Genomic DNA, 16,265 nt, shown 5'->3' with positions numbered 1-16,265 from the left:
AAAAAAGCCCCCAAACAGAGCTTCAGAAAAGAAGCCCCCAAACAGAGCTTTAGGGGCTTTTTTTCTGAAGCTGTTTTGGAGGCTTTCAGATGCAGGAATTTTTTTTTCTTAAATGGAGTTTCAGAAGTTTCAGAGGCAGGAAAAAAGCAAAAAAAAAAAAAAAAAAAGCAAGGCACAGAGCTCACAACCAAGGAACCTGTTGCTAAAATTCACCACTTGGAACAGCTGATTGGGGGTATTCCGGGAGGCTGATCCATCTGCCAATCAGCTTTTTTCTTATTTTCCTCCTCAAAAATTCTGGGGCGTCTTATACTCCGAAAAATACGGTATACTGTGGGGGGAATGGATTTGGTTTTCCAAAAGTTGCAAGTTGTTATATCATTGTTTCATCACAGAAATCCCACTCTCTTTAACCTTCAATAACTTCTAAATCAACTTCTTCTTCTTTTTGTTTTCCCATGTTCTCTTTTTTATTGCAGAATAGTAAGAAATAATTCAACCCACTAGTTCAAATCTTTTTATTTTTATTTTTTTTGATAAGAGATAGGTTTTCAGCTTCCTTTATACCGTGTTTTCCCGAAAATAAGACCCTGTCTTATATTTTTTTTGAACCCTGAAATAAGTGCTTGGCCTTATTGCCACACGCTCAAAAGCCCGATTGGGCTTATTATCAGGGGATGTCTTTTTTGGGGGGAAACAGGGTATGTTTCCTAGCTTCTACTTCCTTCCATAAATTATGCTTTCAAGTTAAATGTTGAACTTAGTTTTCTAGCAAGTTGATTTGATATTATGCCACTAAGCCAGTACCTAGATGTTCCTGACATTTTTTTTTCAATGCAGAAATGCAGACCTAAAATGGTTTCTTCGTTTGCTATGTGGATTGCATTTTTACCTAATTCCGAGATGCTTGTACTCTAAACAAATATTACTCTTTTTATATAGACCTCTCTCAGAATAGCCTTTTTAACATTGCTGAGAGAGTACTGTGAATTGTTTAAATTTGAGGGGGGGCAGTATTTGAACAGACTAAATATGTATGAAAAAAGTGTGTTGGCTAGAAATATTATTTTGGAGACAGAAATAATTTGAATATTGAGCATAAAGACTTTGCCAAAATCTTTTTATAATATGTAATTTCTGTGAAGTCAGATGACATCAGGTGGGTGAGTCTCAGAGTTATTTTATTTTTCTCAGCCACCAAATTGCATGTGATTCTTTTAAAAAAATATTTTTTTATTAAGATAATGGAGGGCTCTGCTCCCGATCTAGCGGAAGAAGAATTATTTCTTCACATGCCAGTTTTCATTAATCTCTGTTTTGGCAGTGCAGGGTTGGGTGGCTTACTTTTGTCTTTTTTTCCCCCCCATTTCCACCTCTGATCAGCATCTGATACTTCTTCTGTCTTTCTCTCCTGCTTGCATTGCATCTTGAGTAGAATTGTGGAACAAGCACCAGGAAGTGACAAAACAAAAAGCTTTGGAAAAACTGAGTAAGGAAAATGATAAAAGGACAGAAACATAATACTCCCCATAGCCTCCCCATAACTGCCAACTCCTTAAGCTTTTGATTGATCACCCATGCCACATGAGCCATAGGACGGACCAAGGAGGTCATTTCATAAAGAAACATAGTGTTGAGTTACCTCAAAGAGCCCTTTCCTATATGAGGAGAGAGAAAAATACTTTAGTTCTTCTGGCTGAGTTTCAAATCCTTCCTTACCACTGAATTTATTTTTTAGACGGTTCTGACAGGTTTCTGTTATAAAGGCATGCTATAGTTGCTGCAACATTTTCATTGAAATAATATTCTGTGTGGAGAGATTGTTGTCCTATTTCTTCAGCAAAAGGAGTTTATAAGGTCCAATTCATAATCTATCATAGATTATCCATCAATTACTTGAGGTTAAAATAATGTGGGGAATTACTTGACCAACTGTGATTAACTTTTAATAGAAGACAAGACTTATATATTGTTTTTAAAACTCTTGTTCTTTATTATCAACCCCAACTGCAATCTTCTGATATGATTTCTAGATATGAGCTAGATATATTCATAAGCATGCACAAATATAAAATACATAAATGTTCATATACACACCATTGATTTAAGTAACTACTAATTAGGAACAAAAGTATGACATGGATGTCTATAGAAAATGGGAGGGAAATTAAAGAGGAAATATGTTGATAGGAAAAGATTAAATACTGTTTTCTTCTTCTATTGAGTGCCCTTTCCTGCCAACATTGTGTAAAAAAGAATATCCATGTTTTGCTGCATGCATCTGTTATATAATGTAGTTTGCCCATGCTATTTCACTAATTAAAATAAGTTTTGTTAGGAACTCCAGATAAATAATAAAATATCACTACTAAATATTACAAATGCAGAGCCTGTAAATTCATGTTTGAAAAATAGCATTTAATCACAATATCCATTTGACTTCTCTGAAGCTGGATCATATATATCATATATTAAAAAGAAAATTAAGAAATATGAATTTGAGCTTTTTTTTTCTTTTAGTCTACTAACAGGCCAAAAATTGGGCTTTATAGAAATGGCTCTAAAAAATTAAATTTTCAGTGGCCCATTGGTATGCAGAGAAATTAACTACATAATACACAATATTGTATACTGCTTTCATATAATACTATAATACAGTATTCTCTGGATGGATATTCAGGAGTAAATTACAGAGTTTAGTAAGGTTTAGTCCAAGCTAGATGTATCTAAGACTGTTCACTTGATTTTTGTAATATATAAGTCTCCTTCTGTTCTCTAAAGTTAATCTTTATTGCCTTCTGTGAATAAATATTTCAAAATATGGTCATCGTAATCAAATAAAATTCAATTTACTTTAATTAAAACTTGTTTCTCCTCCCAATTGGTGTTTACCTTTGGTTAACCAAATGCTTGAAGATATTTTGGTTGTTATATGTCTGCACAATGCACAAATGTACATATAATTGGTGAAACACAAGTGGTAGTATATATTTTAGATAATTTATAAATAAATTCTCTGCTCATAGCCTTTCATTTCCAGCAGTATTATAGACAGCAAATAACCCGTTGGTCAAATGATTTCATTATGATTAGACATCTACATTTTCTACCATTAGTAATTTATCAGCTATTCTATAAATTAATCAGTTCATGTTTAGCCTTTTTTATATATACTAGATTATTTTTGAATGATTAAATGATTTTTTTAAAAAGTTGCTGCAAAACGCATGTCGGTTAAGAGTATAATTATCTGAAAGAAGGTCCTGTGGTTTTTGCTCCTCCATTTTCCTTAATTTTCTGTGAAGCAACCAGAGACATCTATTTGCAACCATGTTTGGAAATACATTTTGAATCACGGAAACCAACATTTATAAACTTCTGTCAATTACTTTTTGAGTGCTTTAAAATATATTCAATTCAAAGCTTTTTAATGAAATCTCCTGGGAGTATGTACAACTACATAGCATTTTTGGATTAACTAAATATCTTTGGTGTAGTTTACTATTTTTGAATAATAGATTATCCTAGAAATCTATACTAAGTGCCCTTCTATTCAACAGCTATTCACATTAGCTGTTATTTGTGTTTCACATTCTTGTTCCCTATTTCTCTCTCTTTCTTTCTGTCTCTCTCGTCTGATACTGTCTACTAGTAGGTATCTGGCATAACTCCACTCATACTTTTAATTCCCAACTCACACTATTTAGTGGTATGCAAGGTATTTCTTGATTGTGCACCTAGTGTCGCCAGATGACATTTCATGTATTTGTCCTGTAATTAAAAGACAAAAAAACCCTCCAAATGCTGGTCATGTGTCCCCGTTATGGAACAGTTGGCAGATATGGCTATGGCAGAAGCATTGTGCTCAGTCTCTTCCCCCTTCTGAAATCTTAATGGTGAACCTGTGTAGTCTGTAATATATTTTTCTCCTGCTTCCTTACTCCCATGGCACAGTGTTTTCCAAACCCTTCCCAATTCTGTCTCTCCTTTCATCCATTTTCTAACATTTCATCAGAAAAAGAGTTTTTTTTTAAAAAGGTGAACTGCATGCATCTCTTCGGCTTCTATATTATTTATAAAGAGAATGGGATAATCAGTGCATGTCATGTCAATTGCTGATATGTACACTCTTACTGTTTTTACTTTTGTTATTACAAACTCTGGAGAGCCATTCATTTCCTCCTTTCAGTGCTTTGTAATTTTTCTTCCGAAGTTCATGTTTTACCTTTCTTTGTGGCACACAAATGATTGATTATTGCTTTTTGGTTGGTTGGTTAGTTTTTCCATTTGCTAGTGAGACAAGTGGAATGAAAATCAATGTATTGCATGGTGTAAAAATTGTCCAATGTTAAGAAATATTTCTTTCTAAAAAGCAACAGGCACAGAGCCAGTCTTACATACAAAAGGTAAAGGTATGGCTTTCCAGAGTAATGTGATGACCGTCTGGCATGCTTTGAATTAATTTGAATTGTTTGATGCCTGCTTTATTCTCTTCCTTTCCTAGTAATGATTGTTTAAGACAATTTCTCTATTTCTCAGGTGCAGTGACATTTGGACAAAATAATTGGCTGTGAAAAACTGAGCTACATTATTAATCCATGGTATTGAAAAAATAGGGAAGAAGAAGATTCTATGGGTCCTCTTTGGACTACTCATTCACACCTCCAGTTTTCTGCCCTATAATTCTTTTACTTTTCCTTCTCGTATTAATAGGATTGTTTATTTTGCTTCGAATAGGGTCAGAAGGTACAAAACACTTCTTTGACTTGGGAGAGACAGATGAGAAGAAATCCCAGATTAGTGCTGACAGTGGTCTAAGCTTAACCTCCAGCTCTCAGGTAAGTGTACAGTAGCTGTTCACTTTGGAATGGGCACGTTGTGAAAATTTTTTTGTCACCTTGTAAAATAATCCAGCCTTTTAGTGTGGGTGTGATAGCCTCGAGAAATATGAAAATGTCTTTTTTAACCATTCTAATTTTGTAGATATTTGGGCAGGTGAAAAATTGTCCCAACTATCCCCAACTCCCAAAGACCACCTTGACTAAACCTACAAACAGAAACAGGAATGTCTAATGTGTATTATTTTGCTTCCTGTCAATTCATGATTTCAGAAGAGTGATCTGGATTCTGTGGCAAGTGTGGGGCCTGCTGTTATGATCCGAAGCACCAGCCAAGATTCTGAAGTTAGCACAGTGGTAGGGCATTCCAAAATGAAATGTCTGGGTTTGATTTTAACAGTTTTTTTTCCAGACTTCCTTGTGTATGTGTATTTTTTTCTAAACCTGTAAGTTATAGGTGCTGTGTATATGCTTTTGGTTACATTTTCTCCTTAATTTTCTATATTTTTATTTGAGATTGTCCTCTAGTTGAGGACATATCCTTTTCAAAAGGCATGAGTGCCTTATTCATTCCTATAATTTTACATTAAGTTGTCATATATTGATTTTATGTTTATATTGATTTTGCTTATCTTAAATGCATTGGGAAGCATAGTATACATTTGTTTGTGGCCTGTTTTACAACAATTCTGACCTTATAGCTTTTTTGAAATAAATTTATTGAAGATTATATTATAAAACCAATACAAAGCATAAATAATGCATACTATAAAATATATATTAAAATAAAACAATAAAAAGCAGAAAGAAAAAGTGTAAAAAGAACCCTTCTTCAATCTCAGCAAGTATAGTCAATGTTAACAATTTATCATTATCCCTTAAAAAAACTCAACCATCTCTTCATCCCATATATCACACCCCTCTTTATAAACCAATCTTTAAAACATCGTTTCTGTCTTAATCAGCAAAAGTCCATTAAAAATTATCAGAAATAATAACATGACAATTACAAACTATATATATTAAAGTGAATCATTCCTTTCATATTTATATCTCTTTTTCTGTTTTCAACATAATCTCCTTATTTTTTCTCTTCAAAACAGCTAGCACTTAGTTTGGGTAATGAAATGTCTACAAAACAACAACAACCAAACTCAGAGAGCACTAGGGGCTCATTTCAACCCTGAGCTACAAATATTCTCCTTTACTGGTCTTTAAAACATTATTTGGTCTGATCAGAAAAAAACTATCGAACATTATCAAAAATAACAATCTATTTTAATCTTCCCACAGGAAGGATTTTTTTAAGATTCCTAGCTCTTAATCTGTTTAAAACTTTTTAAAACCAACACCAATAATCCTTTTACTATATTATTCCAGGGTTTTTTTGTACAAATCTTTAAACTCGTAGCTAGAACTTTTTTCTTAAAAAGATAGAAGAAAACTTGCCATTCTCATGTTTCTTAATCTTTAAGCAGCAGTAAAAAATATAAATCCATTTAATTAAAAAGTGCACCTAGGCTACATTAACGGTTGTAAACTTGATGGAATTCTGCGACTCCTAACTGATCAGAAGTCAACTGCAAAAATGTCCTTTCCTGCCAGCTACTCACACACAAAACCCCCCACCTGTTCATGTGACATCGTGCAATCTATCCTTTTTGCAGAAGAGATTCTGACAATTTGGATCTGGCATTCAGCTGTAACATTGTCCTTCTATTTAGGGACATCAGTTCGCCATTGCTCTCAATAGAAATTTAATAATTCTGACCTTATAGCTTTGTTTGCAGAGGATGTGTATCTCTAATTTAAAGATTATTAAACTAGGGATTTATTAAATTAAATTTACCTCTAAATTATCTATAAATTAGCCCCGGAGTAAGTAGAGTTACTCCAATAGTGAGATGGGCATCAAATAAATTTAATAAATAAATTTAATAGTAAATATAAAGGAAATTAATAACAGGATTATAGAACAACTCTAGCAATCAGGCTAGATAAAAGTTTATCTGGAGAATGCTTTGATAGGCTTTCAAGATTCTACTTATTTGCCCAACATTCTGTTTCATTATCTTACCAGTACTAAAGAAATCCAGATAGCTTTGTTTCTTGAGTTTGTCACCATTGTAGAGCTTGACAGAATCTGATGTATTGTTAAAAATTCAGTGAATATGTTAATGGTAAAATGAAGGCCAAGATTCTGGGTTTTTTGTAGCTTTTGAATAAGTAACATTAAGACTTAAACCAAAAGCCCTTTGTCCTTATACATATTGGATCCATATTCCCAGTATGGATCCTGTTGTAATATATCCAAGGACACCCACTATCTTCCCATTTTATTTTTAGTTCATACGGTAGAATGTTGAGATTTTGTTAATTTTGAATTAACAAATGCAAATTGCATTGTTGTCTTTGCAGTATATTGAGCAATACATAGGTAGACTGTTTGTTTCCTTCTTCAGGTGAGCAACAGCTCTGGAGAAACGCTTGGAGCAGATAGTGACCTGAGCAGCAATGCTGGTGATGGCCTTGGTGGAGAGATTAGTGGAAATTTAACAGGATCACGAGGCACCGTCTCAGACAGTGAAATTGAAACAAATTCTGCTACTAGTGCTATATTTGTAAGAATATACTTCATTTCTTAGGTGTTCTGGTGTTGAGGATTGTTACAGCTCTTATCTGGTGGAAGGAAATTTTGTTAAAGTAGCTCATCCATAATGATGAGCTGCCAATCCAAATGTGGTTGCCAATTTATCTGCCCCATATATACAGTGTATTTCCAATTTACTATACATCCATACCCTTCAAAGTTCACTGCAAATACAAATCAACAAATGATAAGTGCACCTATATCAGTGATGGTGAGCCTTTGTGCGGAAACATTGCACACATGCTCGTTGGGGCCGCCCTTTGGAAAAGCTGAAGTTCCGGGTTCTGGCACGCATGCACATTTGACAATCAGCTGGCCGGACAGCTGATCATCTATATAGTATGAGCATGTTTAAACAACATGTATTTTAGCTGACAGAATTTGAGAAGTGGCTATGCTTGTTCTTATGTCCTTTGCAGTTTGAATTATTTATCTCCTCGGTAAGTTTACTATTTCATATTAAGAACCATCTTGTTAATTAACTATGTAATAAGAATTTTCTGTCCTATTTTTGCTTTTTTAAAAGGGTAAATCTCATAGTGTGAAAAAAACAATTAAAGATAATAAATGCAGCAGCCCTGGAAGAGTTCCAGAAGATGCAAGTCAACGAGTTTATCTCTTTGAGGGTTTACTTGGTAAGAATAAAATTTTAGTTTCATACATTCTCTAGTCTTTAGATCTTTTCAAAATAAAACTGAGTAATGATGTGAAGCTACCATGAATTCTCTATAATGTCTGAATTCTCTGACAGCATTACATACAAATTGTAACTTCATTGTATTCCTCAAAGCATTATCATTTACTTGAAAATATTGGATTGTTCATTTATTCTATGCTCTATGCAGGATGGCTTTAACATTGTAATTAGCGTACAGTAAATGTTTATCTGATCTGAGCAAATACCTAGGTTATCATATTTATCTGAAAAAAGAAGACCACAAATTTAAAACGATCACCCACAAAAGAAGAGGAGACAAAAAAGGGGGGAAAATACTGTATGAGGTTTAGAGAAGGTTAAATTCACTAAGCAAAGAACCCCTCCCCTCCTGAAGTAGATCAATCTTCAAGCCATCCCTGATGATCAGCAGTAATGTTTCTGGCTCTTGCATTTCTTGCTATTCATTTGCTTTTAAAAGCTTGTTAGTCACTTCTCACACTTGACTAAGAAGTCAAAAAGATTGCTTTTTAACAACCTAAGCTTGACTTGGATGATACATTACTGTCTAAAAAGGCATAAACTTTCATGAGCTGATTTTTTGCCATCATAGACTAATACAGTTCTTCTTCTATAATGTTTACTATCCATAAAATTTCATGAAGAAGCCTTCATCCTGTAGTGGATTAATAACAACAGCAACAACAATAATGACAATATATATTTATGATTTAAAGTAATTTTGATTGAGGATATTTAGAAACTGTTAAATTCTGAGATGTATATTTAAATTACTATCTTGAGATATCATTATGAAGTCTAGCATTGATCATTATATGCTTGTATTAACTCCTCACTCACTTTAACTGCATTTTTAAATATTTCTTGTGGAAAAACAAATTGATCTGTCTCATTAATCCTTATCAAATGCTTAGATTTGTCATTTATTTTTATTCTCTCTTGCTGCCATGTTGCTGCTTGCTTGGAATTGTAAAGGGAGGGATAAAGGATCTGTCTGGGACCAGTTAGAGGATGCTGCCATGGAAACCTTCTCTATGAGTAATCATTTCTTCTTTCTGCTTTTCTGTGTGCATTAAAAAAATCTTGACTGTATGACTTTTCCTTATTTCTGACTTCTACGACAGTTTCACTTAGGATATTTGTAGAACAAGAAAGGAAACGATGTGCACTTTAGGAATAACTTATGAAGTAAAATCAGAAGTAGCCTATTTAGTGGCATAGAATAAGATAACTGGTTTAATCACACTTCATTATTTGTGGGAGAAATTGTTTATATGATTCTGTCTTATAAAAATATGAAATCTCTGGTTAACAAAAAAACTGCTGTCTAGGTAAAGAGCGTTCAACTCTGTGGGATCAGATGCAGTTCTGGGAAGATGCTTTTCTGGATGCTGTGATGTTAGAAAGAGAAGGGATGGGAATGGATCAGGGGCCTCAAGAGATGATTGACAGGTAAAGTATAGATCTCTCCACCATTTCTCTCTGCAATGTGTAAGTTATAACTTAACCTGTGTAGGAATTCAGGATGCAATTTTATTCTGGATAATTTGTTCACAGGTATAAGTATAAGTGTAAATAATTACTACTTATCTACGGAGATTCTCAGTCATCCAGGTCATGGTTGTTCCAAAGGTGCTTTTTCAAGAGGCAACTAGACTTTCTGGTTTTTCTTTGAAGATGTTTCGCTTCTCATCCAAGAAGCTTCTTCAGCTCTGAAGAAGCTTCTTGGATGAGAAGTGAAACATCTTCAAAGAAAAATCAGAAAGTCCAGTTGCCTCTTGTAAAAGCACCTTTGGAACAATTACTACTTATGTGTAAAATTTTCTCCTTCATAAGCTCTTTTCTGTCTTTGCTCATCTTAAATGCAGAGGCTATTAAGGGAAACATTTTTATGTAAAGTAAACTTTAACTAAGAGCATCTTGTAATCAGTGATTGACTGATCACTGTTGGCTTCAGTTAATATATGTTTTTTTTTCCTGTAGATATTTTTCTTTAGGAGAACATGACCGAAAACGTTTAGAATATGATGAAGACCGTTTATTGGCTACTTTGCTTCACAATATGATTGCATACATGATTATGATGAAGGTGCTTTTTTTGTTTTTGTATTTTAGATTGGGTCTTGTGATGGGTGATGCTATAATATGTCTTTGCATGATACAGACTGCACTTTTTGAAGTAAGGTGTTAAGGATCAACTTTTCTCATTCTAGTTGCTAAGGCTTAGGCTTCACTTTCTTTTCAGCTAACTGGAATTGGAGGGGAGGACAATCTCTGGGAGAAATTATTTCTCCCAGAGAGTTGGTTTGCTGATGTAATTTATGTTGGAAATTTATATGGTTGTTTTATCATTCTACAGGTTTTATATTTATATATTGTTCAAAATCCTTCAGGATTGTGATGGATTATAAAAACATTAATTAATTAACAGCAAAACAAAAATGTGCTTATCTGTATGATTTGGTCTATCTGTCTTTGCTCCCAGAACCACCTTGGAAGTGCCTGGTGGGAGTACATTTCATTTCTTTCAGTTATTTAAAATTGTGCTGCTTCGACGGATGATAAGGCAGGCAGATGAGAAGACAGTGTATATGTCAGACATATGATCACATATTCCGGAACAATCCAATATTAGTGGCTGGTATAACAAATTGTCAAGCATTTTTGTTTCATTAAAAATCTTGAAAATTATTAAAACTTGCAACTTGAACTGGTGTATTATCTAATTCATGCATTAATTGAAATACAATAACACATCACATTTTTTAACTTATACTGATGTGTGGATCTCCATAAATGATGGGAAAGTATCACTAACAAAGTATTGCATTTTGCTATTTAGGTGCAGAAGAATGATATTAGGAAGAAAGTACGCCGTTTGATGGGGAAATCTCACATTGGCTTAGTTCATAGTCAAGAAATAAATGAAATACTTGACAAAATTTCCAACATAGTAAGTAAAACATATATTTGTTTCTTTGCTGTGAGGGGAAGAAATAAAAACATTAAATTTCAGCTTGTACTTCCAATATCAATGGTATCACTTGTCAAATATTTGAAAGTATATAGAGAAGTTTGCATACTTCTAATATGCTTAACATGTAATATATATAAGATAATAATTCTGCATCAAGTTCATAGTCATGGAATATGTTTTTCTTCTGTGGTACAGCTCAGAAGTAATTTATTAGAATATTGACTTGTTATTCCAGAGAAATATCAGATATTCCAGAAGAAGGTGGGACTCAAACATGGGCACTAGTACATGTAAATGGCATTGACTGACTTTTTACAGGCATTGTTTTTTTTTGAACTTCAGTTGCAGTGATTCTCAGGAGTCTAGTAAGAAGCTACTGAAGATCTTTCGTATTTTCTGAAACTGATGAGATTTGCAAGACTTTTGAAAAGCAGTAGATAGGCTTTCTCTGCTCTGTGGTTAAATTCTGTTGACTTTGGGGATTTCTGAAAAAGCAATTGTCTGAACTGAATCTTAGACATTTTATAAAGATTACAAAAGAAAGTTTGCTTTTAAAAGATTGTGTCCATAGTTCAAATAGTGAGTCATTTTGCTGTTGAGCTATATCTGTATTTTTATTGAAAGACTGATAGGATTCTTTCATTGAAACTTAATTTATTCATCAGTAGAGTACAGTAGACTGCTTTGCTGATGTATTAGATTATCTTGTAATTTTTCTGCTAAAATAGCTAAAAATAGTTGCTATAGTTTTGATCTTTTAATGATTAATGTTTCTATTGTACAAATGCTTGAGGAATTTTTTGTTAACAGCCATGTTCTATGTTTTAAGAATATGAATAAAATATGTAAGACATTTGTTTTAAACCTATGGTGCGAATCTAGTCCAATTTAAGGACTTTCAGCTCCCATGAGTTATATTAGGTGAGAGTGGCTTTGTATATTAAGAGATTCTGACTTTCAATTATGTAATGTGAGGACTGAAAAGAATGCACTCTTTTATTTATTTATTTTCTTTAGACTGGCAGGGAGTTTGCCATCCGACCAAGTGGCAGTAGACATATTAAGAAACAAACATTTGTTGTACATGCTGGCACAGATACAACAGGGGACATATTCTTCATGGAGGTAGAGATCAGATTAAATGTTAATTGAGTTACTGGGTTGAACTCTATGAAGTTTTATGCATAAAACTATTTATATTTCTAGGTATGTGATGACTGCATTGTGTTGAGAAGCAACATTGGCACTGTGTATGAACGTTGGTGGTACGAAAAATTGATTAATATGACATACTGTCCCAAAACAAAAGTGCTGTGTCTTTGGAGGAGGAATGGACAGGAAACACAACTGAATAAGTTCTACACTAAAAAGGTATGTTTTCTACAATTTTTTTCTTTAGAAAAAAGGGAAGATACAAACATCTATTTTATTATTTTACTGGACATTTTTGTAAAGCACAAGAAATGAAAGTCTAATGAAAGTGATTTATTGCTAATCTTGCTTACGCACAAGAATCTTCTCAGCTAATGGTTGTACACAGGAATCTTCTCAAGAAATGGTTAGCAACTGCTAGAAGTTAGATAAGGAACAATGGAATTTAAGGGAGATTGGATTTAGTTCACTTGTGGCTATATAGGAATTCTAGGCTGATCCCTCTTTTAACTCCATCCCCAGGGCTCTGCACTCATTCTCCTGCAATTTTAGAATTTTGGCCCCTAACAAGATTCTTTAGATGCCACTGTATTTTTTGCACTTATTAGCCTCCTCGGCAAATCTGATTATTTCCACTGATGCCCAATCTCAGAAGATAATAAGAGTGGGTAGCTATAATCTTGTGCTTTGTTTAGAAGTGTGTCCACTAACTAAGAAAAAACAACAACACACCAGATAAGCTGGAGTTAGAAAGGCGGTCCCTTACCAGTTTGCCTTTTAGTAAATGAATAATGGTCATGTCATTATTTGCCAAATTGTTTGTAATGGGATGTCTCTTATGTTTGTTTTTAAAGGAAGATGTTACTTACATTCTACTTAATCCTCATTTTAGATCATATTCATTCAAAATATAGGTTTTAATTTTAGCAATCCTAAAAGAAAAGTTATTTTAAAAAATTGTAATCAAAATGTCAATTTTATTTACTGTATTCCTTTTCCTTTTCTTTTCCCCTTCCCTTTGCTTCCCTTCCGTTTCCCCAAGAAGCCTTTTTTTTCCTCAGAAGCACTGAAGTATTGGGGGAATTGTTTCACTTTATCTTCACAGTAATCTTGGATCCTCTGATGTTTCTAGTATACAAATAAAGCATGTTTAAATGTCACCCAAATGTATCTTTATATGTAATGCCTGGTTGGCTATCAATCTTTATCTTATAGAAAATCTTTAGGTTTGAAGAGAAAATGCCTTAAATGTATCACTTTCCTTTCTAAAGACAGCATAAGCTAAAATCTGATAGAGTGGATACAATCTTGTCTTCTTTAATTACTCAAACTAAACAGTTCTGTCTGTGCATAAAAGACAGTATATCTACACTATAATTGGAGCTAAAGAAAGAAGGTTGTCACAGTCAAACATCTCTAAAATGATAGCAATGTTTGGATAACTTTATTACGTTTACTTCTGTTTTATTATTTTCTTTTTCTACAGTGCTGGTTTTGCTCTAAATAGCAATAATGTTATTGACCTTAAAACTGATGCATTGTGGACACATATTAAGCATTCATAAGCTCCTGGGCAATTTGGATCCAATAACTATTTCTTAATATTTTGACTAGATTTTGGGAAGATGCAGTGCATAGGTTTATATAGTAGTTTTATTTTGAAGAGGTACTTCAGAAGAACATTGCGCTGCCTGGGTCTGATTAAAGCAACTGCATCTTTTTCCAAGATTGTACCAAAGCGATACAGAGTTCCCGTGAAAAATCATATTGTCATATGTCTTTTTTGTCCTTTGCAATTATGGTATTTTGTTAGTTCATTGCTGTACTTACCATTTTATTTCCTTTTATTTCAATCTGCTACAGTGCCGGGAGTTATATTATTGTGTAAAAGATAGTATGGAAAGAGCAGCTGCAAGACAACAGAGCATAAAGCCAGGTAAGATTTTAGTTTTTTTTTTCTTAATGACAAGCATTATTAGAGCATTTATGTAGCTCTTTTTGTTAAAAATCTGAAAGTATTAAACTTCCTATTTTATCCAGTTTAGCAAAATAGAATTATTTTATTTTTGGATGGTATATATGTATGTATGTATGTATGTATGTATGTATGTATGTATGTATGTGTATGTATGTATGTATGTATGTATGTATATATCTTTATGCATACACCTACACCTACACATAAGCAATACATTACTGCATGATTACTGTTATAGAAAGAAATAAACATATAGCAACTAATTCCAATTAGAGAATCAGATAGAGAGAAGTATCTATCTTAGATACTTTACTAAGGCGCATTTATGACCTTCACCACATTGCTAAGTCATGTGATCACCATTAATACATGTCCTGTACCTGATCTATAGTTTTTTTCCCCCTCTCCCTCCCTTGCAGAGCAGATAAACTGAAAGAAAAAAGTTTGCAAGAAAGTAAGCTGTTTGGTCTTTTGCACATCAAAAGCAATGCGATTCTAATGACAGCCCAGGGCTAAGAGCCATAGGTGTGCTATAAAAGCAGTTTACAGCAGGGGTGAAATCCAGCAGGTTCTGATAGGTTCTGGAGAACCAGTAGCGGAAATTTTGAGTAGTTCAGAGAACTAACAAATACCACCTCTGGCTGGCCCCAGAGTGGGGTGGGAATGGAGATTTTGCAATATCCTTCCCCCAGGAGTGGGGAGGGAATGAGGATTTTGCAGTATCCTTCCCCTGCCACAGCCACCAAGCTATGCCACCAAGCTATACCACACCACAGCCACCAAGCCACACCCACAGAACCAGTAGTAAAAAAAAAATGGATTTCACCACTGGCTTACACTATGCTTTTGAAATTTTATCTCTCCACTCTGTAAGGGAAATGGAGAGAAAAAAAGCAATCAATCCACCCTCCCAAGTTAAAGTGCAACATTCTGTTAATGTAGCTTTACAATAAAGTGGAATTAGCTCACCTGGTTGTGTTTTTGATCTGTCCCCGTCCCCACACACACACACACAGCCAGCCGAGGGTTAAGGAAACACTTTGGAACGCACCCAGTTCTTATCTCCGACTTGGCAGCGATAGACACACCGTCTGCCAAGGGACTTTATTTGCACAAACAGACAGATAAAAATACGAACGTTCAAGAAAGTCCAAACAGAAATAATATTCCTCCCAGCAGTTCCGGACGAGGCTTTAGTGACTCCAAGGTTTTGCTTTGTTCGTCACAAAAGATCCTTGACCACCACTCTCTATTATATAGTCTCTGGGGTGTGGTCTCTGGGGTGTGGTCCAGTGACTCAGTGCTAATCCCTAGCACGCCTCCTAAACTGCTGCAAACGTTTATCACGCCTTCGGAGGCGTGCGTCCAGGAATGATGTCTCATTATCACTTTGACTGGAATCAGCTGTCTCCTCTCCCTCGACCGGCACTTGAGACAATGCCAGAGGGGAGGGGCCTGGAGAGGGAGGCCTGGCTGACTCCTCTTCCTCATGCTCGGAGCTTTCTTCCTCCGATGGGACAGGCTCAGAGGGCGGGGCCACAACAGTTTTCTGTCTCTCAGTGTCATTCCCACATGCCATTACAGAACGGATGTAAAACTCAATTGTGTCATGTGATGTCACGTGGTGTATCACAGCATTATTTATTTATTTATTTATTTATTTATTTATTTATTTATTTATTTATTTATTTATTTATTTATTATTCCAATTTATATACCGCCCTTCTCCTGAAGGTCTCAGGGCGGTGTAGAGTCAAAAGTAAAAGCAAACAAATATAAAATTTAAAAACGATTTAAAAGCATATTAAATAATTTGGCCCAGCTATTCAAATAAAACACCCGTTTTAAAATGTTAAAAAATTAAAAAAGTTAAAAAATTAGGCCAGCCCAGCTTGTTGGAATAAAAACATTTTGAGGGCATGGCGAAAGGTGCGCAAGTCGGGAATCCTCCCAAGGGGCAGTTCGTTCCAGAAGGCAGGTGCCCCCACAGAGAA

General features: G+C 34.4%; 1 protein-coding gene across 50 annotated transcripts in view; it reads left to right on the top strand.

The window, feature by feature from the left end:
* The window catches only part of MADD (MAP kinase activating death domain), a 90,034-nt gene that overhangs the window by 55,864 nt on the left and 17,905 nt on the right, over positions 1–16,265 (top strand). For 18 of the 50 annotated variants that reach the window (XM_060687556.2, XM_060687548.2, XM_060687551.2 and 15 more), the window contains 12 exons: positions 1,436–1,489; positions 4,738–4,838; positions 5,112–5,195; positions 7,301–7,459; positions 8,015–8,123; positions 9,140–9,202; positions 9,496–9,616; positions 10,148–10,253; positions 11,007–11,117; positions 12,159–12,266; positions 12,348–12,512; positions 14,157–14,229. In XM_060687556.2, coding sequence (XP_060543539.2) covers positions 1,436–1,489; positions 4,738–4,838; positions 5,112–5,195; positions 7,301–7,459; positions 8,015–8,123; positions 9,140–9,202; positions 9,496–9,616; positions 10,148–10,253; positions 11,007–11,117; positions 12,159–12,266; positions 12,348–12,512; positions 14,157–14,229 — 1,254 coding nt within the window. The remainder of the gene's footprint in view (positions 1–1,435; positions 1,490–4,737; positions 4,839–5,111; positions 5,196–7,300; positions 7,460–8,014; positions 8,124–9,139; positions 9,203–9,495; positions 9,617–10,147; positions 10,254–11,006; positions 11,118–12,158; positions 12,267–12,347; positions 12,513–14,156; positions 14,230–16,265) is intronic. The other 32 variants (XM_060687561.2, XM_087882954.1, XM_087882946.1 and 29 more) reach the window with 3 other exon arrangements.

This window comes from Pantherophis guttatus, chromosome 1, assembly GCF_059756535.1.
Source record: "Pantherophis guttatus breed Tessera chromosome 1, ASM5975653v1, whole genome shotgun sequence".
Classification (NCBI taxonomy): domain Eukaryota; kingdom Metazoa; phylum Chordata; class Lepidosauria; order Squamata; family Colubridae; genus Pantherophis; species Pantherophis guttatus.
The sequence above is the reverse complement of the archived record's forward strand: the minus strand, read 5'-3'. Positions and strand labels throughout refer to the sequence as shown.